The sequence below is a fragment of the Manis javanica genome, chromosome 15 (assembly GCF_040802235.1).
Source record: "Manis javanica isolate MJ-LG chromosome 15, MJ_LKY, whole genome shotgun sequence".
NCBI lineage: Eukaryota > Metazoa > Chordata > Mammalia > Pholidota > Manidae > Manis > Manis javanica.
The window spans coordinates 51,493,551-51,518,594 of NC_133170.1; the positions used below are offsets into that span (position 1 = coordinate 51,493,551).

Consider the following 25,044-nt stretch of genomic DNA (forward strand, 5'->3'; position numbering starts at 1 on the left):
TAGTAACCACATTGTTTTTCTTGTGAAACCTTCATTAGAGTGTATATCAGTGATACTTTAATTTAAAAAATTAGTGTACAGATATAACCAATATGAAAATATGAAGGGATAGAAGTTCCCATTTGTAATAGCAAAAAGCATATATAATACCCTGGAACAAGCATAAGAAGCATGTATAAGATCTATGAATAAAACTTTAAAATACTACTAAGAGATATAATTCTCTTCTTGATTAGGAAGATTTAATATGGAAAGATGTCAAATCTCCTTAAACTAATTTTAATGCAGTCTCAATTTTTTAAAAGGACTGAAAAAAATTCTAAAATCTGTAGGAAAATTAAACGTAGATAGGGAATTAGGGCTATAAAATATAAATAATAATAAAGTTCTAGTTGTTAAAGCAGTTTGGTACTAACAGTGACTTGACAGATTAATAGAACAAAAATCGACTCAAAAGTCTTAGAAATATAGTAATTAATGTCATAGTCAAATAATTAAAGTTGTATTGTTTAATAAGTTGTATGGGTACAAATGGCTCTAGCTACCAAGAAAAAAAATGAAGTGGAGGCTATATCTCACATCTTACATCCAAAGTAGTTTTAGAAAGATGAAAAGATTTAAATGAACAAAAAAGGAAAAATAAGTATACTAAAAGATATTTGCAACATATGTAGAAAACTACTTTTTTAATATTTAAAAATCTCTTACAAAGCAATAAGAAAAAAGACCAGTATAAATATTAACATAGGACTTGAACAATTATTCCACAGATAAGAAAGTAATAGCTTTTAAAAGTATGAAAATTAATGAGTAAGTTCTAGGGATGTAACTATATTCACAGTGTGTATATTAGCAGTTACGTACTTAAAAGTTACTGGGAGAATAGATCTTAAATGTCCTTACCACACACACACACACACACACAAAAGTTATTATGTGAGTTGATAGAGGTGTTCACTTACCCTATTGTAGTAATGATTTCCCAGTATATGTGTACATGAAATCATTATTTGTACATCTTAAATTTACACAATGTTATATGTCAGCTGTATGTCAATAAAGCTGTAAAAATATAAAAAACTCATAATTACTAAATTTAAAAAATGAAAATGATAATGAAAGGACATACCACTTCTCCTTTAAAAATATTGGCAGAGATCTGTAAGTCTGGTAACAAAAGTGTTCTCCAGGCTATGAGGAAACGTGTCGTTTGTGGCATTGTAAATTGTGACTGCTTGATTCAGAAGTGATTTAAAATAACTTCCAAAATTTAAAATATACATACATTAAACCTGATAATTCAACATCTAGGAATTTATCCTACAGTAGACTCTCACATGGGAAAAATGACTTATGGACAAAGATTTTTAATTGCAGGATTGTCTCCAAGTGCATAATATTAGAAACAGCCTAAATGATCATCACTAGAACATTTGTCAAATAAATAATGGTACCTACATACCACATATATGGATGTACATACATTATTTCCTCATTTCCTCATATATCTCATCCTATTACTTGGCTTTAAATACCCTATGTCCTTGTGGATGATTCCTAAATTTTATCTGCCATTCAGTTCTCTCTCCTGAACTCCCTTACCAATCTGCTACTCAGTATCTCCACTTGAATTTCAAAATAGGCATCTCAGATGCAACATTTCTGACCTCTTGATCTTCCCCCACAAATTTCACTTCCTTGACAGCCTTCCCCATCTCAACAGATAAACAAATTCCTTCCATCCTTCTAAGTCCAAAAGCATTAGAGTCATTTTCTCACACAACCAATTTTTAGTTGGTCGAGAAATTCTTTTTGCTCCCTTCAGATTATATTCTAGAATCCTACCACTTTCCACCGCAGTGGCTGCTACTACCCTGGTCTACCACCATCATTTCTTGCCTGGATTATTGCAATAGTCAGTCATCCTACATCTTCACTTGCCTCTGCAGAGTCTGTTGTCTTCTTTACAACCAGAATGATTGTTTCAAAACATTAAATCAAATCAAGTATTATTATTCTGATCAGAACTCTGCAATGTCTCTCATTTCACTCAGAAGAAAAGCCAAAGAAAGTCCCTACAGTGGTCTGAAAGAACCTCTGTGATCTGGCTCCTGTTAACTTGCTGTCACCATTCCCCATTACTTTCCCTCTTTCTTTCTCAGCTACCTTGGCTTCTCTGATGCTTCTTGAATACACTTGTATTCTCCCGCCTTGGAACATTTTTTTCTCTGCCTGGAGTGCTCTTTCCCTGCCTATATAGCTAACTCCCTGACCTCCTTCAGGTGTTTGCTTAAATGTCACCTTTTCAATGAGAGTTACCCTGACCACTTTATTGCCTGACCTTTCCTTTATAACATAGCACTTGTAACCTCTTATACTGTAGGCTTTACTTATTTGTTATGCTTATTGTATGCTATTTCACTGGCTAGAATGTACTGTCTATTTTCTTCAGCGATAGATCCTAAGTATCTAGAATATGCTATTGAATCAATAAGTAAGTGAAGCAATCTGCAAGACAAGTTGAAAATTCAAAGTGTGTATAACTCTTCCTAGTATTCTGTAAAAATAGATATACTTATATAAATGATGTAAATGCTTGTAGATGCATATAATATCTCTGGAAGACTGAAAGGAACTGATGACAATGGGTACCTTTGGGAGAAACAGTTGAGTACCAGGGATGTGTAGGGAGGCACGTTCTATACTTTTATGCACCTGTCACTTTTTCAGTTAAAAACAAACTAGTTAAAAAATACAATGCATAGCTGAATCTAATTCTGGTAAAATGCTTTATTTAAAAAAGTATCCTAACTTTTTGAGTTCTTTAGAAGATGTTTAATTTTATTACCACTAGGTGGCACAAACTTACTGATAGATTCTTAAAGATTCACAGATACAGGTTTTTAAAAAAAGCTTTTCAGTTCCCCAAACTCACCAGAGTTTACTTTAGCTAAATACCACATTGGCTTTTCTCAAGAAATTTCTTACTTCAAGTATTGGTGCTATATCAGCTTTTAGGAATTTTTCACTATCTATAATTAGCATCATTATAACATTTGAGCTGCAAAACATCTTAAATCTGCAAATGCTTAGATATTGTTTAAATTTTCTAATTTTTATTGAATTGGATCTGTTTATATTTTCATTTTTTAGGAAATAGATTTTTGAATGAAATTTATTCTGTGTACAAAAGTAGATTTCTGATTGATTATATTGCTTCACTGCTTTAATATCAAATTTAACAGTGTACAAAACCACATACAATTTAACAAACACTTTCTGAATACCTAAATATAACACAATGAGATTAGACAGATGGGTACTGTGAAGGACACAGAGATGAAATATTATTTATTGTCCCTGTCTTCAGGGACCTTTCATTTTATGGGTGGGGAGACTCATAAGTATAATATAAGTCAGAATGTAGTAAATGTTTAAATGAAAATATTAAGTGTAATGGGAATTGATAGTTGATATTAATTTGGGGACTAAAGAATAAGGTGGAATTTGAGAAGAGCCTTAAATGTGTAATTTCAATGTAGAATTGATTATAGGTGTTATATAGATTTACATATCTGTGTAAAGGATGAATTATCTATCTGAGGTAAAGATATCATTATATGTAAGTGGTAAATATGGATTAATAGAAAAAACACCTGGTGATAGAGTTTTCAAAAAGGAAATTGTGGCATGCATTTTATAAACTAACATTTAAAACATTATAAAAACCATTTGGGGCAAGTTCTAAAATAACATTGGAAAAATTATTGAGCCAGATAATTTATATAGTCATTTTTAACCTAGATATTCCTTGATTCTGTTGTTCTTTTCAAAATATTTTGAAAATTAGACATTTACAAAAAGTGCTGTGTTCAAGAAGAACATTTATTGAGTGCTTTCTGTGCTAGAAAACTGTCATGCATTATTTCATTTAAGACTTATAAAACCTTGTAAGATATATGTACTGTTACTCACATTTTAAAGATGAATTGGGGCACAGAAAGTTTAAGTGTTTGTATGAATATGTCAACATCTACCAAAACTAGATATGAATGGAATTAATTGTCTTACAATAGGAAACTTGGTTTTTCAATTTCTTTAGGATCATTGCCATGTTACTTAAAATGGAATCAACATTATTCTAATAAAATGTATTTGATATTGATTACTTTGTTACATTGATGGTAACTTTTTGTAACTTCATAAGTGTGCAAACATCTTAAATACTAATATTTTAATCATCTTAAGATATTAGTGAATCAAGAATCTGACTCTTTTGGTGATTAAAATGCAGAATTTCCACAAATTGGCTATACTCTAAAATAATAATCACATGCCAAAGTCTAAATAATATATTGTACACTGCTTAAATCAGATTAAGTTCCAGCTCAACAGCTAAATCAAGTCAATTTTAAAACAGAACTACATATGCAAAAATGAATCTTACTATTTTTCTGTTTCTTTAGCCAGGAAAATGTAAGAATAAAACGAAGTGGCATAAAAGTGCCCTACGAGAAGCATTCCTCCTTCATGGATGTTCTCATGAGCAAAGACTGGAAATGTGCTACCTATCAAACCAGGGTATATGAGTTTTTTATTCTTTACCACCCAAAATAAGAATTCATTCATATGCATGCTTTCCAAAATATTTTTACACATTTCAAAACCTCTCTTTCTCTTTATAGGGAAAGAGTATATCTTTGTCCACTGATAAATCATTTTTGTATGGATTAATAGTATATTTTGCTCTCTGAAACTGTTTTCATTAACCAAACATACACTATTTATGTGCAGTAGTTTTAATAGCTCTTCTCTCATCTCCTTTGCTCTTAGACTGTCTATGTAAGTCCTCTTGTGTATTTCAAAGCATGTATTTCAAAATCAGAAGCCAAGGCTTTAAAATATATTCCCTGGGTGAAGCGTTCACTTGGATATGCTGTGTTATTTCAGAGCAAAGTATTTTTCAAAATGGTTCATTTTTAAATAAATTTAAAGCAGAGATAAATATAATTTTTACCTTTTTAAAATTAGGTGAAAATATACTATTTCAGGTCATTTTTCAAAGAAACGAATCATAAATGTTACAGTTTATCGATAGCTTTTTAAATGAATTTATCGTAAGGATTATAGTAGGTATAACACACTTTTAACTCTAAATAGAATATGATTGTAACATGAAATGATAATTTTAAGTAAACTTAAATATGTTTTAACATTTTTCTGCTTACTGATAAATTTTTATCTTATGAAGCCCCTTCTCACTTAATCACCTGAAGTTCTAAAACAGATTACTCTATTGGAAGATAGGGACTTTGGTATTGTCTGAATTTTAAAGTATGAATGATATTTTTTTCTCCTTTGGAAAAGTCTAACAGATATTTTTAAAAACTTATCCATAAAAACATTTTATTTGAGAAAAAGTTTAAATATTAACCCAGCCACCCAAGTTTAGATTTTAAAACAAATAAGTAGGTTTGAAAAGAGTGGGGGGAAAATGACAAGCACACTGCTTTTGTTTACTCTGAGACCAGGAAAAGAGATATTTACTACCAAAAATGTGATTTTGTTCCTTGTACTGAAAATATAGTCTCTGTTTATTAGTAATAAAGGTGAAGTCACCCTGTTGTCACAAATACAACTGAATGCTTTGCACAAACCATACATTTCTCTTGTGTAACCAAAATGAACTTTGAGATATTTAGTTTTTAAACATTTATACTTTGAAATTATATAGTTATTTACTTTTTAGTTATGTTACAGCCAGTTCACACTAGCAGTAGACCCATCATCTCAGTAAATTACGGAACTGTCTGCTATTGTGTGTACCAGGTTATTTATGTCTGGGTCCTTTGGCAATCTTGCTTGTCCAGAGACTCTGAAGAGGGGTTATCTCTAAGTGGTTTTGCAGCAGCAGATCATTTTCTTGATGAAAGTCTGTTGATTTTTGCCTACAGAATTTTATGTAATTCAGTCTGACTGTACAGAGCCATATGCCTAAAAACTTCCATTTTGTCCCTGAAGTAACCAAATAGAGGGACATGAACAGACTTCCAGGAGTTCAGTCTTTGCTGTAACAGACTCATTCACTCCACACTCACTCTTCACTGTTCCCAAAATAGGTCATTTATTCCATGCTTAGCTTACCAGGGTGAATTCTAGTACATATTCAGCTTTTTACTGTGTTCAGAGTTGTTTTGAGAGATAATCAGATATTTTGTAAAAGTTAAGAAGCATAGAGATAAGCCATTTATTTCATTCCAAAAACTCTGAGGATTCCTTCACCTGAAAATTTCTTCTTCCAGCCCATAAATAATTACTACTAATTTTTTGGCCTGGATTCTTCCTACTCTGCAGAAATTGGCAATCTATTATTTGATTCAACTCTTTTTCACTATTGAAATCTGCAGAGTCAGTGAATAATATGTACATATAGACTCAGTCATACTATAACAAATTTCAAAGTCCTATCCACATGATGTGGTTGCCCTGTTTTTGTTGTATGAACTATTATTTCAAATAAGTGATTTTTCTGCTGGATCTAGACAGCTTTTTTAATATAGGAACATTTGCTATAATTTTATTTTTTAAATGAATAGGGTATTATCCATATAGTCTCTTTGTAATTCCCCCTTAGGATCTCATATTATTTATAAGATTAGTATTTTCTTACATGCTCTGTATTTTAGAGTGGATGGTCTTTTTTTCCTCAGAATCATCTGTTTTTTTAAAATAGACTTTATTTTTTAGAGAAGTTTTAGGTTCACAGCAAAATTAAGCAGACAGTACAGAGGTCCCATATGCCACCCAGGCACAACATCCCACACTGAGTGATACAGTTGTTACCATCTATAACCAGCATTGATATATCATTGTCACTCAAAGTCCATATTTTACATTAATGTTCAGTCTTTATGTTTTACATTCTGTGAGTTTAGACACATGTATTCAACATGTATTCACTGTTGTGGTATCAAATGGAATAGTTTCACCGGTCTAAACAATCCCATGTTCCACCTACCCATTCCTCCCCTACCTCCACCCCTCTGCCAACACCTGGCAACCACTGATCTTTTTATTCTTTCCGTAATGTCTTATAGTTGGAACCATACAGTACATAGCCTTTTCAGATTGGCTTCTTTGACTTAGTAATATATATTTTTGTTTCCCAATGTCTTTATAGCTCTTTCCTTTTTAGCACTGAATAATATTCTGTTGTTTGTACCAGTTTATTTCACTCACCTAGTGAAAGGACATCTTGGATATTTCCAAGTTCTGACAATTATGACTGAAGCTACTGTAGACATTCACATATAGATTTTTGTGGGCACATAAATATTCAGCTCCTTTGGGTAAAAATGAGAGTGCAGTTGCTGAATCATATGGTAAGAGCATGTTTAGTTTTACAAGAAACTACCAAACTTTCAAAGTGGCTGTACCATTTTGCATTCCTACCAGCAATGAATGACAATTCCTGTTGCTCTACATCCTCTCAAGCTTTTGATGTCAGTCTTTTGGATTTTGGCCATTCTTATAGGTGTATATGGGTATCTCATTGCTTTAATTTGCAGTTCTCTAATGACATATGATGAACATTTTTTCATATGTTTTTAATCTGTAAATCTTTAGAAAGGTGCCTGTTCATTGCCCACTTTTTAATCCAGTTGTTCATTTTCTTATTGTTGAGTTTTAAGAATTCTTTTTGTATTTTGGATAATAGTCCTTTATCAGATTGTATTTTGAAAACATTTTCTCCTACTCTGTGGATTATTTTCTTATTCTCTTGACAGTGTCCTTTGCAGAGCAGAAGGTTTTTATTTAAATGAAGACCAGCTTATTAATTACTTCTTTCATGGACCTTGCCTTTGGTGTTATATCTAAAAAGTCATCAGCATACTTGGAGTTATCTAGATTTTTTTCCTGTATTACCTTCTAGGATTTTTACACTGTTGCATTTTATATTTAGATGTGATCCATTTTGAGTTAATTTTGTGAAAAGTGTAAGGCCTGTGACTAGATTCATTTTTTCGCATGTGGATAACTAGTTGTTATAACACCATTTGTTGAAAACACTGTCTTTTCCCCATTGTATTGTCTCTGTTCCTTTATCAAAGATCAGTTAACTATGTTTATTGGGTCTATTTCTAGACTTTCTATTCTCTTCCATTGATCTATTTTTTATCTTTTTCCCAATATCATACTGTCTTAATTACTATATTTTATAGTAAATCTTGTAGCCAAGTAGGGTCAATCCTCTGACTTTGTCCTTTTTCAGTATTGTATTGGCTATTCTGGGTCTTTGTCTCTACATATAAACTTTAGAATCAACTTGATTATATCCACAAAATAACATCTTAGGATTTTGATTGAGAGTGCATCTAATCTATAGATCAGTTTGGGAAGAACTGATATGTTGACAGTATTAAGTCTTCCTATCCATGAACATGGAATATACCCACATTTATTTAGTTTTTTTGTTTGTTCAAATTTTTTACTTTTCTTCATATAGACCTTGTCCATATTTAGTTAGATTTATGCCTAGGTATTTCATTTTGGGGGATGCTTATGTAATGATAATGTGTTTTAATTTCAAATTCTACTTGTTCATTGCTGGTAAATAAGAAAGTGATTGACTTTTGTGTATTAACTTTGTATCCTGCAACCTGCTGTAATCACTTATTTGTTATAGGGGTATTTTTCTTGATTTTTGGATTTTCTACATAGATGACATATCATTTGTGAACAAAAACAGTATTTTTTTCTTTTTTCTCAATCTATACCTTTTACTTCCTTTTCTTGTCTTATTGCATTACCTAGGAGTTCCAGTACAATATTGAAAAGAGTGGTAAAGTGGAAAGATCTTTGACTTATTCTTTATAGAGGGAAAACTTCAAGTTTCCCACCAGTAAGTATGATGTTAGCTGGAAGTTTTTTGTAGATTGCCTTAGCAAGTTGAGTTTTCTTCTATTCCTAGTTTGCTGAGACTTTTTGTCATGAATGAGTTTGGATTTGTCAAGTCTTTTATCTGCGTCTATTGGTATGATCATGTAATTTTTCTTCATTATCCTGTTGATTGATGTCCTGGGTTACATTAATTGAATTTGAATGTTCAACCAGCCTTGTATACTTGGGATAAATCCCACTTGGTTGTGGTGTATAATCCTTTTTAATAGATTGTTGGATATCTGCAATTATATTGTTAAGGATTTTTACATCTGTGTTCATGAGAGGCATTGGTAATTTTCTTGTAATAACTTTATTTGGTTTAAGTTTTGGAGAAATACTAGCCTCATTGAATGAATTCTACAATAGTTTATAAGTAGTATAATTTCTTCCTTAAATGTTCAGTAGAATTCACCAGCGAACCCATCTAGGCTTAGTGATTTCTGTTTTATAAATATACACACACATACACACACACACACACACACATAAGTACACATAATTGATACATTGCTCTTTTTTACTATTTTGAACAAATTGTTTCCATTTAGATACATTAAGAATAAGTAAAATGAAGGTACTTACTAATTCTGTGATTCTCTTCCTTTCTTTATCTTTCTTTATATAGATCCAAATTTCTGACCTATATCACTTTTCTTCTCTCTTTTAACATTTCTTACAAGGCAACAAATTCTCTCTCAATTTTACTTTGACCAAGTGTATATTCCTTTACTTTTGAAGGATAATTTCACAAGGTACAGAATTCTAATATGGTGGATTTTTTTTTCTCTCAACACTTTAAATATTTCACTCCACTCACCTCTTGCAAGGAGAATTGGATGAAATTCTTACCTTTGTTCCTTTATAGGTAAAGTGATTTCGCCCCTCTGGCTTTTTTCAAGAATTTTTTGTTTTCTTTGATATTCTGCAGTTTAAACATGATATGCGTAGGTGTCACTTTTGTTGGCATTTGTCTTGTTTTGTGTTGTCTGAGCTTCCTGGATATGTGATTTGGTGTCTGACATTAATTTGGGGGAAATTCTCATTGTTGCTTCAAATATTTCTTCATTTCCTTTCTCTTTCTTTTACTTCTGGCTTCCCCATTACACATCTTTACTTTTGTAGTTGTCCCATGGATCTGTATAGTCTGTTCTGTTTTTTCTTTTCAATGTTTTTTTCTCTTTGTTTTTCAGTTTTAGAAGTTTCTCTTGATATATCCTCAAGCTCAGCAATTACTTCCTTAGCTGTGTCCAATTTATTGGTGAGCCCATCAAAGGCATTCTTTATTTCTGTTACAGTACTTTTGATCTCTATCATTTTTTAAAATTATTTTTAGAATATCCATCTCTTTCCTTACTTTACATGTTCTTGCAGGTTGTTTACTTGTAACATTATATTAATCATAGTTGTTTTAAATTCACCATCTGATAATTCCAATATCTCTGTCATATCTGGGTCTGTTTCCAATGCTTGTTTTGTCACTTTAAATTGATTTTGCCTTCTGGCATGCCTTACAATTTTTTAACATGATGTACCAGGTAAAAGAAACTGTGGTAAATAGATAGGCCTTGTGTAGTGTAGTGGTAAGATGTATATGGCTGGGGAGTCATGCAATAGTCCTGTGATTAAGTCTCATTCTTGAGCTTTGAACTGCACAGGTACTTCTCTTTTTTCTTTTGTTTTTTTCACCCCCTTAGATGGTACAGAATGGCTTGATGGGGGCTGAAGCTGGTACTTCCCTTCCATCTTATGGAAAGCTACAGCAGGCCGAATTTGGATAGTTCCCTTCCCCTGGGTTAGTTATCCTCTGAATAAATCCTATATATTAGGCTCTGGTAAAATAGTTTCTCTGGATGCCAGGCCTTGTTAAGGAGAAATGAATATTCTGGCATATTTCAGAATGGTTAATTTTTCCTCCCACTAAGTGAAGCACTGAGGGATTTTTCTCCAATCTTCACTGTGAGAACCCAATAGAGTTCCTAAAGATAAACTCATAGTTGTGTGTCTCTCTCCCTCACGACTGAGTCCCCTTAGAGTTTCTATCTCTTAGGCATGTTCACACTGAGGCTCCAGCAATTCATCAGTTACAGTTAATGTTTTCCTATACTGGCACGGGTTCCTGTGGAGGTTTCTGCTCTGGTAGGTTGTGTTACCTCATCTTCACTTGCCTGTCTCTCCTGATTTTGAGACAGTGGTTTGCCGTGTGGCCTCACTTCTCTGGGATCTGGGAAGAGTTACTGATTTTCAGTTTATTCAGCATTTTACATTAGAATGGAATGGTGACTTCTAAGCTCCTTACATGCCAGACAAGAAACTGGACTATTCTCTACCTTTTTAAGAAAATGATGTGACCTGTCACATTTAAAGAACATATCAACAGTTTTTCTGAGGCCATGTATGGACAAGCCTTAAATCAATTATTTAAAAGAGTAAAGCCACTGATTTATGTTAATATTTGTGTTCCTCTATAATATGGTTGTAAATAAAACATTTTTAACATCTATTATGGGTCATGAGGCATAACTATCTCTACTCATTTGGAACATTTTCATTTTCTACCTGTATCTCCTTTTTTGCACTTAAAAAATGTGGTGTAGATAGAGCTCAGAATAGGATTAAAGACTCTTTTAATTATCCAAATCTACATTTTCTGTTAACTGCTTTTCACTCTGTATGTGAGGGTCTCTACATGCAGAGATTTCTGAAGGGAAAAAATTAAGGCTTTCTTACTAGGGTAAGTTCAGCTCATAGAAAGTGGGTGAAGTTAATGTTGCTGAAGTTAAACACGACTTACTACTATTAATAGGGAAATTGCTAGTGATTGTAATATTATAAATATTATACCAGAATCTCCCTTTGACATGTGAAAATCAGAGTGGTTGTTGATACTGGGAGATGGTTCTGTAATTTTTGAACATAGGAAGCTCCTTGAACAATGGTTTGGATATTTCTGCTCCCAGTTCATCTTCTGACCTGAAATTTTACATAAGAATATCATATATTTTAAAGAAACAAAACCAATTTCTAATATATTTTCATTAATTCTCAGAATACAATATGGGTCCATTGATCCAATTTTATTTTTTGTGTTTCTTTATTGTGCACTTTTAACTCTTTGTACAGATTGCTATTTCATCATGAGTTTTATTGTTACTAGAGGTCTCCAAAAGAACAAGAAGAAAAAATTTTTTAGGTAAAATGAAGGCATATTTATTTTATTTTACTGTCAGGTTCCATTGGGCCCTTAATTCTAAAATGCATTATAGAATTTCAGTAATCTTATCTTTTCCTATTTCTTGAAATATTTTATTTTATCATTACTCATCAATTATTCCCAATTACATTAAAAAGACCAAAATAATTATTTAAATGGAAGAATGATGGACTCACCTAAATAGATGATACAGTACTGAAATATATCATCACTTAACTATTTTTCCTAATATTCCAGGGGTTAAGATCTCCTTCACTCCCTCTTTCTCTCTTTCACTGTTTTTCTCTCTTTTGCTCTCTCTCACACAGACACAAACACATACATACCTCAAAATGTCTTAATTAGATAAAATGAAAGAGAACATCGTTGATTATCTGTTATCTACCTGACTTGGTTTTAAAAGTTTATTTACATAGATTATATTATTTAAATCTGACAATATACAAATGAGGTAATAATTATTATTCTGAGTTTATCAATAAAGAAACTAAGGGTTTGAGGTATACAGTGTTTTATATGTTACACTGTCTGGTATAGTAACTTATACCACATAAATATTCTATGTATTTTAATTAATAAATTATGTTAAATATGTTTCAGATACATATAAGAATTTGAGCAAAATGCATATACACTTATTATTAAAATTATTAAGTACATACTGCATATAGAATATGATCTCTGCCTTTAAGGCAGAGTCTAATCTTGCAGAGTACTTAGACATATATAGAAATAACCATAATACAAGGGAGAAAGTTCTGCAGCCTAAGATGACTGGGTTTACAAAAGAGGTGGGTATTTTCTCCTAATTGGAGGAATCATCTGTGATGGTGGATGGTCTTTTGTACATTCATCAGTGGGAGCAAAGTGTACTGCAGAGGAAAGGATTATTTCAAGTAAACAGCTGAACATAGGAAAGAGAGCTGTTTATATGCAGCCAGCCAATTGTAGGTATAAACATAATAACCTGCTCCTCTGAATTTCTATGTTTTATACCATTAACTTTTTTTTTTACTGCAAAATTTGCTTTTAGATAGCAAGCCTTTATTTATTCTTAAATTCATGGATATTCTTTTTTTGTGTGTACATATTACTCATGATGAATTTTAGTCTTATATTAGTAAGTTAAATTTCTGTTTATTTTTCTCTAATGTTAAATATAATCCTAAAACTTCATTATTAATGTCCATAGCTCTTTCCATTTTTCATTACCACAATATGAAGTTGTATAAAACATGATATATAGAATACTGTGAATAAGTATTTACATATAACTGATTCAGCTATGGAATTCCAGATTGTACATTTTTAAAAAATCTACCAGCTATGGCAATATTTTAACTCATACACACAATACCCACATATTTTTGCACATATCAAAATAATAACTTGAAAATTTTTCTGTATAATATTTAGTTATACTCCTCATTCTTACTGAGTCTTTTTCTGAAGCACTGTCAGCAGCTCAGGGGTCTCAATTGGAGGCAGCAGACATAAAGCTTAGAGACTTGTAGTCAGAAGAGTCTGGATCCAGAGCACAATCTCAGGCAGGGTGTTTAACTTATCTTAGCCTCAGCTTCCTCAGCTATGAACCTGAGATGGACTGTATACCCTCCAAGATTGTCATGAAGATTAAATAAGATGCTGTCTATACAGTCTTTTCCCCATGTCTGAAATGTGCTAGATGTACAAGTAGAGTTAACTGGGATTGAGTTCCAGATCCTGTATGCTCCAGAGCACACATGCTGACTAAAGCCTAGAAATCAAATATGCTAGATGCTAACTCAAGGATGTCCAACCAGCCAATCAGATTTAAGGGAGGTTTGTCAAATAAGTATATGAATCCCTGATGTTATTACTTCCAGATTACTTTGTTCTGGGAAGCTGAGCTTACTAGCATTTTGATAAGAGAACCACTGAAAATATCACAGTGTGAGAAAGAAGAAAAATGTAAATGTGCAATGTTGCATTTATTTCAGTAAGAGAATAGGTCCTTTTTTGAAGCAGTCATGCTTTATTATCTTACAGATAAATCCAAAGCAGATGGCAAAGTTGCTGTGGTGGCCAAGAAAAGGGTAAGATCATATTTTATTACATAAGATATACAGACTTCAAATTCCATTTGATTACTACTATTTTTAAAAGAAATTCAAATTAGTATTTAAAAACAAAATGACATATAATCAAATTTTTCTTCTAAATGTTAGTTGAGTATGTTTTCTTTCTTAGGTTAACACTAGAAATTTAATATTTATGGTTATATCAGTATATAGAATTATCAGAAATTAGAATAATAGAAATTTTTAATAAATAATTGCTTTTATTTAAAATATGTTTTATACATATACTCTCGAAGACATTTTATTTTTTATATATCATGTTATTGTAATATGTACAAACAATCTCATGGAAAATTCAAATAATTAAAATTCATGGCTTACTATGGACTTTACCTTAAAGTTAAGTAGAGAACAACATCAGCCATTTGTAAGAATCTAAGCCTAAAATCTTTTTAATGAAAATTTGTAAAGTCAATAATACTTCTGAAGAATATTTAAAATTTAACATGTCATTTTATATATTGTATTCAGAGAGATGTTTAAGTCTGCTTAATGTCAGAACTGTGATTGAGACAGGATGAACCTTGATATTCTCCTCAAGTGATAGTTAAGAGAACATCACTGAAAAAGATATGATTCAATGCTTAAGACAAAGTTCTTCTGGACAAATAATATATAGGTGTCACAAGAAAAAGAACCATGATTGAAAGGAAAGCCTGTCCCTATCGTATTTTGTGTGTTGAGTGGTGGGATTGGCACAGGGTAGACGCAGGGAAGGTTGAAGTTAACCTGGGGAAAAACAGAAGAGAATGTAGGCATGAGCCTGTAGGTGAGCATCAGTTTTGTATTCTTGATATGTATATGTTATGAGTCCTTTTAAAATTCGATTTTATTGTATCCTTTTGCTTTTTGGCTTATAAAAGTAACCTGGACTTTTCAGTAGCTGAATAATATTGTTGTACCTTTGCAGAGAGAAATTCAACATCATAGAAAGCAAAGTTGCCTTTGTAGAAAGAAAGGCAATAGCACTTGTATGAATATCTGAAGATTTAGATAGAAATATGTGAGGGTAGTACAGGTTTGTTAATGTATGGAATTGTATATTTCAGTCTCCACTAAAGGACATTTAGATTAAAAAATGATAAAGACAATAATAGCTAACATTTCTGTATATTGCTTTATTTTTACCAGTGATTCTCAATTAAGGTGGTACTGTCTCCAGGATGGTGCTTATTCAAAGTGTGGTCCATGGACCAGAGCTGGTCTCTCAACTATTTATTATTGGTGTGCAATGAGATAAGAGCAAAACATGAGAGTAATTACTTAGAAACTTGTATAGGAATTTGACAGTGTAACTTTTGTCTGTTGAATGTAATGATAAAATAGAGCATGTATTTTCTATGTCTTTGTTTTTTATTTCATTTTTTCCTAGTAACACTTTTTTTTTTTTTTTTTTTTTTTGGTAAGAAAGTCTAGATCTTAGATTAGGGCAAAAAACTAGTCCTTTATCACAGGTAGGTTGAGAGATACTGCCCAGTGGGATATTTTAGGAATTTATGGAAATGTTTTGGGTTATAATAATATTGGGAGAAGACAAGACATTTTATTGGGCAAAGGTTAAAGATACTAGGTATCTTGCCGTTGATGGAACAGAACTGGGTAACAAGAACTGCCTGACATTTGGCATGGGTTTGGATGCACTGCTAGACTCAACAAACTCCAAGTATAATTGTGTAATGATTCAATGCAAAACAATACTAATATATAACATGTTAGACAAAAAAAACAAAGGATTTAAAAGTTTATTATGGAAAGGAACACTGAAATGGAATAAACACACGTCTCAAAATTAATGAATAATTTACTTTTTTCTCAAGATAATTGTAACATTTTCAACAATATATATTTAGCTGTAAAGGTAGACTGCAATTACCAAGAAACTATGGAAAACATTTACAAATATGTAACAAGAAATCTGAAATGCTTTTAACCATCTTAAAATCAAATATTACTAAATTAACAGGTACATGAAGTGTTTTGATTTCATTAAATTTTTAAAAAATAAACATATGGAAATATTTCATAGTATTGCTATCCTTTATAAATTTGTGAGTATTTTAGAGTAGTGATAAGAAATCTATGTTACAAATATTACATATTTAAATTATTTTTAGATAGCCTATGTTTTCCAGTCTTCCTAGGATACTGTCCCCAAAAGTCTACCTTAAAATTCTCTATTATGTCTTATATTTGCTTCTTTTTCCAATTTATCAATATATTCTTCCTCACCTATTAAAAGTTATTTTCAAGTACTAGAGACTTTGATGTCTGCCTTGATATATTACAGGTTTTCAAGAAAGGAAATGCATTTTCTGTGATATTTTGTTACTAGGTTATCCGATGTCATAGCATTGAGAATTATTTTTCCCATTAGAAATTATTTTTCCAATTTCCAGTATCATTTGGGAGACTGTCAAACTTATTTTCTATGCTTGGGCAATTTGAGTTTATTTTAGAGTATTATCTCTATTTCAATTAAGATCAGTTTATTTTTCTCATACAAATGTTTGATCTGTTACTACTTAACCTAAAAGTACATTCTAATCTTGTGTCCACAACTACTTCTCCTGGCACATTTTCCTATAGATCCTGTACAGAGTGACTTTGACCATTAGTGTATGTCCAGACTTACTCATGGTAAGGTTGACTAACATTCACCTTATTAATTACGTCTTCACATATAGTTGTTCCCAACATATCACATAGAAACAAGCATTTTATTTTATTATAAATATATTTTCTTTTATTTCTTTCTTATATTACAGGGGTTTTTTTTGAAATTATTTATGTAGCCAGATATGTTAATTAGGGTACAGGCTATAATGCTGTAACAAGGAGACTCCCAATTACACTGAGCCAGTCATACAAGATAGGAGTTTATCTCTTTACGATATGCCTGACCAACGGTGGACCAGTGATCCAGGTTGGGAGGAGGCCTTGTGCCATAATATCACCCAAATTCCTTCTAATTGTTATGCCATTCTCTACAGTGTGGTCCTCATCTGTATGGTCAAAAGTTGATTGCACTGTCACATCCATATTCTTGCCTGTGGAAAGAAGTAATGTGGAAAAGTAGTGCAAACAGTTTGCTGAATAGGAACACATAAACTTGAAGTCACACATGTCACTTCTCTCACATCCCACTGGCAAAACGTGGTAATATACCCAGGGGCAAATGTAAGTACAGGAGTACAGCTTCTAACTGGCTAGTTTGGGAAGAGTATTCTAAAAGGGGATGCTGAAAGGAAGAAAAGGTGCCTGGCTACCAGGTGACAGTGGTCTTAAGAGTTCATTTCAATGTAGGGAATGATATGTTTCAAAATATTTGTTATAAAAAGGGGTTATTAGATCTGAGACAGCTGAGAAACAATAATGTAGACTGTCTATTTGACCCTCACAATACCAGGAGAAATAGGTATTGTGATAATAATTCTTAAAAAGAAACCACCCCAGCCACATTAAGTGACTTATAGTACTGTCAACAATATAGGAATGCATTTCTCATGGTCCATAATACCACAGCTTCCTTTAAAAGTTCTTGGACTTTGCCAGGCGGAGAAAGACAAGTACCAAATGATTCACTCATCTGTGCAGTATAACAACAAAGCAAAAACTGAAGGAACAAAACAGCAGCAGACTCACAGGACCCAAGAAGGGACTAGTGGTTACCAAAGGGAAAGGGGGTGGAGAGGGCAGGTGGGAAAGGAGGGAGAAGGGGATTAAGGGGTATTATGATTAGCACACATAGGGGGTGCACAGGGAAGGTGGTATAGAACCGAAAGACAAGGAGTGACTCTATAGCATCTTACTATGCTAATGGATGGTGATTGTAATGGGGTATGTCATGGGGACTTGATAATAGGGGGGAATGTAGTAACCACAATGTTGCTTATGTGAAACCTTCATAAGATTGTATGTCAATGATACCTTAATTTAAAAAAAAAGTAATACATGAAAAAAATTCTTGGGCTTTCAAAGTCACTGTGAGTATTTTTTTGAGATACCAAATTACTTTTTAGTATTTTTGTATATTTGGCTTTGTATATTTGATTCTTAATCGTGAATGTCATGCTTCTGAATGGGCACAATCCTAGCTTTCAAACAATTCTTCATCTGTATAGTACTTTCAACTACAAAGCATTTCCAGAAACACTGTCTTTCACTTTCACCTTGGGAGGAAGGTAGAGCAGACCTTATCATTATCTTCTTACAAAGGAGATCGTTTATAGTTAGAGAAGTTAAGGAATTTGCCATAGCCACACAGTGTTCTGTAGGTACTTTTACTTAATTTTAATTAGCTTTCTTTAGATTCATTTAAAGTATTAGCAAGGTAACCCCTTTAGTTTTTGACTGTTAATTTCACATAATATGGTAGCTTTTACTATTCTGTATATTTTGGATCTGAGGATATTGAGCACAGTATTTTTTAAAGACAGAACTGTTTTATATAAAACACTAGGTGGACAAAAGAAAGCTGTTGCTATGAAATCAAAAGATAATTATAATGTGATATATTAAGCTCCTGCCAAGTGCCAGGCAATGCATATGAATTATTTCATTTGATTCTAGTAACAATTCTGTAAGATACTCATTATCATCTCTGATTCATGAATGAAGAAAATAAGCATTGGGATGTTCACCACTGTCAAACACACAGTACCAAGATGGGTGATAAAAAGTAAATAATTGCCTCTATGGCCCCGCATCCTGGTTGCAAATCTTAAGTTTATTTACTGATATATATTATTTCTATAAACAAATGTGTGTATATAAATGTATAAATGTTTTTGATTTTTTTACGAGATCCTATTATATATGTTATTTTATAGATTTAATTGCTTGAGTGAATGAGAGATAACTCTGTTTTTAACCTTCTGCCCTGTGTACATAGTAGATATATCATATTTAGTCAACCTGTTCTGTGTTGATGAATGTGTGGGTGTTTTCAAACTGCTGTTGTGGTTTGGTACTGCTACGAGCAATGATTTAATAAATATCCTTGTACCTATATCCTTAAATACTGGTGCAGTTATTTCTATAGTATAAGTTCCTGAAGTGGGATTGCTAGATCGAACCTAACCAATGTCCTTTGCCTCACCTGAATAATGAGAGGACCTCGAGGAATAAGTTGTTGAAGTTGTGCTGGCCTCTGCTGGGTTGCAGTGGCACTTGCTCTCACCTCTTTGAACCAAGATGTTAAGAAGGTTGCCGCCTTGGATACCATTCCTAAGTGTCTGCTGGGAATGGTGCTTCTTGGGTCAAGTATGAGAGCTCTATCTACAAGCCTCTGCTGCTCTCATAACCCCTCTCCCCCTTCAGTGGCCACCTGTGTAACTCACACTAATCTCCAATTCCCACTTGATAAAAAGAAGGTGAAGATCTAGATTGTCTCCAGTCTCTTCCTGTTCTAATATTCCAGGAACTATAAAATATTTATAACAGCTCAGTAAGTAATTTCACAATGTCAAAGGACTTGTGCAGACCAGAGTAAATATCTAAGTCAACTTGCCCAAGAAACAAAGAAAGAGACAGGGGAGGGAGGGAGAAAGGAAGGAAGGAAGGAAGGAAAAAAAAGAATAAAAAATAAAAATAGTGTATCACGAAGATAAGTTGGGTAGCTGGTAGTGTTGCCTGTTAATAGATAGTGAAAGGTATTTGATGCATATATATAATATATATATTTTTTTGTTTTCAGGAAACAGCATTTTTATATTTACATAGAATGAAATAGTGTAGGCTGGTTTTGGATTTGCAAATTACACTTAAAAACACAGCAACATCTTTAATTTGTCTGATTTCTCCCAGACTGTTCAAGTACAGTTGGACAATATCCATTATATCATAGACAAATTTTCACAAATGCCTAGGGTGCCTAACTGGTTTTCTTGGCTTCACTGGAGATGGCTGGTAATTATAGATCTGCTTTGGTTATGTAACTGTATTCCTATTATATTAATGTGTGTGCACAATTTAATTAGTAGTTTAAAACTTATACATGCTTAAGTTACTCTACAAGAAGATATGTCAAAGAAATAATCAATCTTCCCATGTTTTCTTCCATCTGCTACCTCTATAGCTTTTCTTCTTCCTTCCTAATTACAACCCTTAAATTAAATTCGTCCCTCATATCAAATTCACCGAGTATCAGAATTCCTCCAAGTGGTAAAGATACCTCAAGACAAATGCTGGGCATAGAAGCCACAGGGCATAAATCTGCAAAGAAGTAAAAAGCTAACCTTTTCAAACAATATGGCTTCTTTCTCACTTACCAACTTTACATCTCCCTGTATGGCCCCGGAAGATGACTGGTTAGCCAGAGACGGGTAAGATTCCTCAAGGGAGGAACAACCTAAGACAGGCACAGTCGCAGGGGGGCCATCAGGTGAGAAATTGGGGATCAACAGAGGTGAGGCTTAGAACCTCACCTCCCCTGTTTTGAGAGAAATCTTCTGCATCCGTGGATGTTTTATTGCCCTTGTCTAGCTTGGATTAACACATAGTCTATAGGCACACACCTGATCATCTACATTTGCTCTCTTACAACACTAAACTATGTTTTTTACCTTTATCTTGCATCTACCTACCACTTCAGCATTTTATTAAAAATAATAATAATAATAATAATAATAAAGGGAGAAAAGTGGGATTCACATGTAAATCAAGTATAAAAATCAAAGGAATATTCATATTTGACCTGATTGTGTATAGTTCATAATGAATGATCAAAACTGAAAGTTTTTGTGATGACTGGCCTTGTACTGTTGACCATGTAAGAACTTATTCACTATGTAAGAATTTGTTCACTATGTAAGAACTTGTTCGTTATGCTTCAGAAGATTGGAGACTGACAAGAATTAGGCTGGGGGTGGATTAATGATTGTGCATTGAGCATTGACTCCCCTATACAGAATTTTATTGTTGTTAACAACCATTTGATCAATAAATATGAGAGATGCCCTCTCAAAAAAAAAAAGAAAAGAAAGAAAACACAGCAACATCATTGTGCACACAAGTATCTTTAAAGTGTTTGTATAAACAGTTCTATATGAAAAATTACTGTAAGTGGGCTTGCTGATTCAATGACTTGGCACATTTAAAATTTTCCTAACTTGCTAAGCATCTCACATCCAAAAAATCCCCCAACATCATTGTACCAATTGCAGTCCTGTTCTTAATATAAGGGAATGAATGTCTAGACTGCTTGACCTTGCCAACTGTAGCCATTAACAGTCTTTTTTATTTATGATTTGTTCTGTTTTACTTTAATTACAAATTCTAATTTATTTTAATTATAAATTTATTTAATAATACATGCTAGAAGGATAAACTCAAGGAATGCACATTATGTAAATTGGAAAGTTCAAGTCTTCTGCCTGTTGCCTCCGCTTTGTTTCATTGTATCAAAATCTGGAAAGAAGCATCCTTATAATATATTTTTGCACATTTGTACACAAATTTCAACAGAATAATTTCTAGAAGTGAAATTGCTAGGGTAGACTGTGCACATTTAAAATCTGGCCACATGCAAGGAAAGATTGAGAAATTGTTACAGATTGAAGGAGACAAAGGAGGCCTAGCAACCAAATATAATGTGAGATCTTGGTTTAGATCCTGAAACAGAAAAGAAAAGACTATCAGTAGAAAAAATGGTGACTTTGAATTAGGTCTTTAGCTTAGTAGTTTTGTAGCAATGTTAATTTCTTATTTCAGTAATTGACTATTGTACTGTTGTAATCAGTGGAACACATTTTGTTTCCCTTATTCACGTCTTGTAGAAGGAAAGAGTTCTGTAGAGAGACCAGATAGTACGAAAAAGGCAGCGAGAAATTTATTGGGGTAAAGCAAAAAGTACACTCTCGAAACAGGAAAGTGGGTGTCTGGAAACCAGCAGCCCTGCCATGAGGATTAGGTTGGTTTTGATTTTTTCTTAAGATGGCAGTTAAGTCCTGCCCTGTGTCTTATGTCCTTTGATTGACAGGTTGGTTGACAGCTCTAGGTTATATAACCTTTTTCTCAGTGCGCAGGTACATTACCCGTAAGTACCTATGCTAAGCCCATGGTTGAGAGTGGGGACAAAACCACAGTGCTAATTAAATTTAGATGTTATTGTAATTACATGGAGTTACTTTCTGGAAAAGGCCCCGTAATCAGGGAAACCCCTGTGGTCTGAGGCCTCTTGACAATTTAGGTGTCCTTGACTATCTGGGCCTCCTGATAAGCTAGGCCTCCTTGACTGTGGAACAGGGAACTGAGGAGGGCTCAGGGGTTGGCTAGGGAAGGATCTTTCTTGGTGATGGGCTGGCTCCATTCTCCTGCTCATGTGTAACTGCCTACTCTAACACTATAATTATGTGTTATGTTAACGTTAGAGGATGCTGGCTGAAAAATATACAGGAACTCTCATTTATGCAGCTTCCCATAAATCTGAAATATTTTTTTAACATTACAAATTTTAGTCAACCATTACCAAATTGCTCTCCAAAACAAGTATACTTGAACAGTCCTACCAATGCTTCCTTACTCCCTTACCAGCTGTAGATACCACCAATCTTTACATATTTGCCAATATTTAAAAGAAAAATGTCATTGTTATTTGATTTGTTATTATTTATGTTTTATGTTAGTGAGGTTGAGCACTTTCATGCATTTGTTGAACATTATATTTATTCAGAAAACTATTCATACCCATACTCATTTCTTCCTGGGGTTTGTTTTGTTTTGTTTTGATTGGTTGATAGGTAGGTGCTCTCTTTAGTTAATAATTGCTAATACTTTGTCAACGTGTTGCAAACATTTTTTTCAGTTTTCCTTTTACATTTTTTATAGTTCTTTTGGTATATTTATACAGTAAAAAGTTTCTTTCTAGGGCTTTTGTGACATACTTTAAAGATTGCCCTTTCATTTAAACAAAATAGGTTTTAATTCACTTAACCTCTCTCCTATTGTTCCTGGTAACACTTTTATACAAATCTTCATGAGTATAGCTTCCTCTCCCAGCACATGGGGCGGACTGTTTCCTTAGGACAATTTCCAGTAGCAGTATTACTGGGAAAGGGACAGGAACTTGTCAAATTGTTATATTCTCACTAGCAGTGCATGCAAATGCCACAGCCATCAGGACATATTATAATAAAGATGTTGCTGACAGTTTACATCATACTTTGTTGTTTTAATTCACATTTCTTTGACTTGAGTCAAATTGTGTCTGAGTTCTTAATATTTTCTTACAAATTTATATGAACTCTATATATTAGTATTAAAAATACTATTTGTCAGTTTCTTTATGTGCTTCTCCCAGTGTAGTGCTTGCTTTTCCATTTTTTTAATATGGAAGTTAAATATTTGAATGTGATTACATCTATGTTTCTTAGCTTTTTGATTTATTTATTACTTATAATAGTATAGACTTCTTCATAGGTAATAACAATGGCATGAATAAGGGGGAAGGTGTCTAGAGATAGACCACTGAGGTAGGAATTGAGCTCTATCACCTAACTGCTAGTGTGATCTTAAATTAGCTGCTTAACCCTAAACTATCTCCTGTTAAATGGAAAGAATGAAAGTTATATCAAAATAGGATTACTCTGGCAATTTATGTAAAGCACGTAGCATAGTGCTTGGAACATAGGAAACATTTCATTTAAGTTGGCTATTATTATAAGAATATGGGTTTATTTTTATCTGCGGTATGAAGATAGGGTATTAAAATTTTTACACAACTTCAGGACATAGTACCCCCATAACATGGTATCTTGGTGTAGTGACAAATTCATATGAAAGAAATCTGTGGAAAGGGCAAGTGCAGGGAGGACTTCCTGACCTTCCCCTGAAGCAGGAACTAAGCTCCTCAGCTGAGAGGTGTCATATCCGTCTATCCAAAGGAAAGGAGCGTCTGACCTTAGAAGACAGGGACACCGAGAGAGGAAACTGAAGGAAGAAGCCTGCCGCTTCCCAGTTTACTGCACTTAGCTCCTGACCCTTCACGCCCTGTCACACATTCCCGTGACTCCGCTCTTCATCAACCCTTATGTGAAAACTCAGGTCTAACTTGCTGCTTCAGATCTTCATTTCCTTATGAAGGCTCCTATGTCACATAAAATTTATCTGAAATAAATTTCAATGCTTTCTCCTGCTCATCTGTCACTTGTTACAGGAAATGCAACTGAGAATTTAGAAGGGTAGAGAATTAAGACATTTTCCTCCCCTACACTAACCAGTTATCCCAATATCATTTATTGATTAATAAGTAATCTTTCCCTTCTTTACTATTTTTATCTTCTTTATAATAAATAATATTCCTTCAGAATATAAAATATGGCATTTAGTATGTCAAAATACTAACTTGTGTATAGTCACGTAACTGCTCTTAAAACAAATTCCAAATTGCTTTAGTCATTATTTTTTTAATGTGTGAAATAGAGATTCTTCATTAATTAAAAAAAATTGTTTTCACAGTTGTCACCTTTTCAGATTGTATGGTGTCTGTATGTGTGTGTGTGTGTGTGTGTATTAACTTTCTGTATATTATGATGCTTTGACATTTTAAAAATCCTTTCTGTCTGAGAAGGGACTGCCCCACCCAAGGTTAAGCAGTTCTTAGAGATAACAAAGAGCTCATCTTTCATATGCAAACCAATCATTCCCAAACCCATATTCCCCCAACTACTTTCTTATCAAACTCTCAGCACCATGCCAGTATTTCCACTGGCCTAAATTGTCCCAGGACTGGATTCTGGCCAACTGGAGATCACCCCTGTAGACCAAAGCCTT

At 33.1% G+C, this 25,044-nt stretch overlaps 1 protein-coding gene across 4 annotated transcripts in view; it reads left to right on the plus strand.

Annotated features, from left to right (window-relative positions):
• The window catches only part of RBMS3 (RNA binding motif single stranded interacting protein 3), a 1,487,986-nt gene that overhangs the window by 100,094 nt on the left and 1,362,848 nt on the right, over positions 1 to 25,044 (plus strand). For 3 of the 4 annotated variants that reach the window (XM_073222890.1, XM_037008603.2, XM_073222891.1), the window contains 2 exons: positions 4,467 to 4,581; positions 14,183 to 14,229. In XM_073222890.1, coding sequence (XP_073078991.1) covers positions 4,467 to 4,581; positions 14,183 to 14,229 — 162 coding nt within the window. The remainder of the gene's footprint in view (positions 1 to 4,466; positions 4,582 to 14,182; positions 14,230 to 25,044) is intronic. The other variant, XM_037008604.2, reaches the window with a different exon arrangement.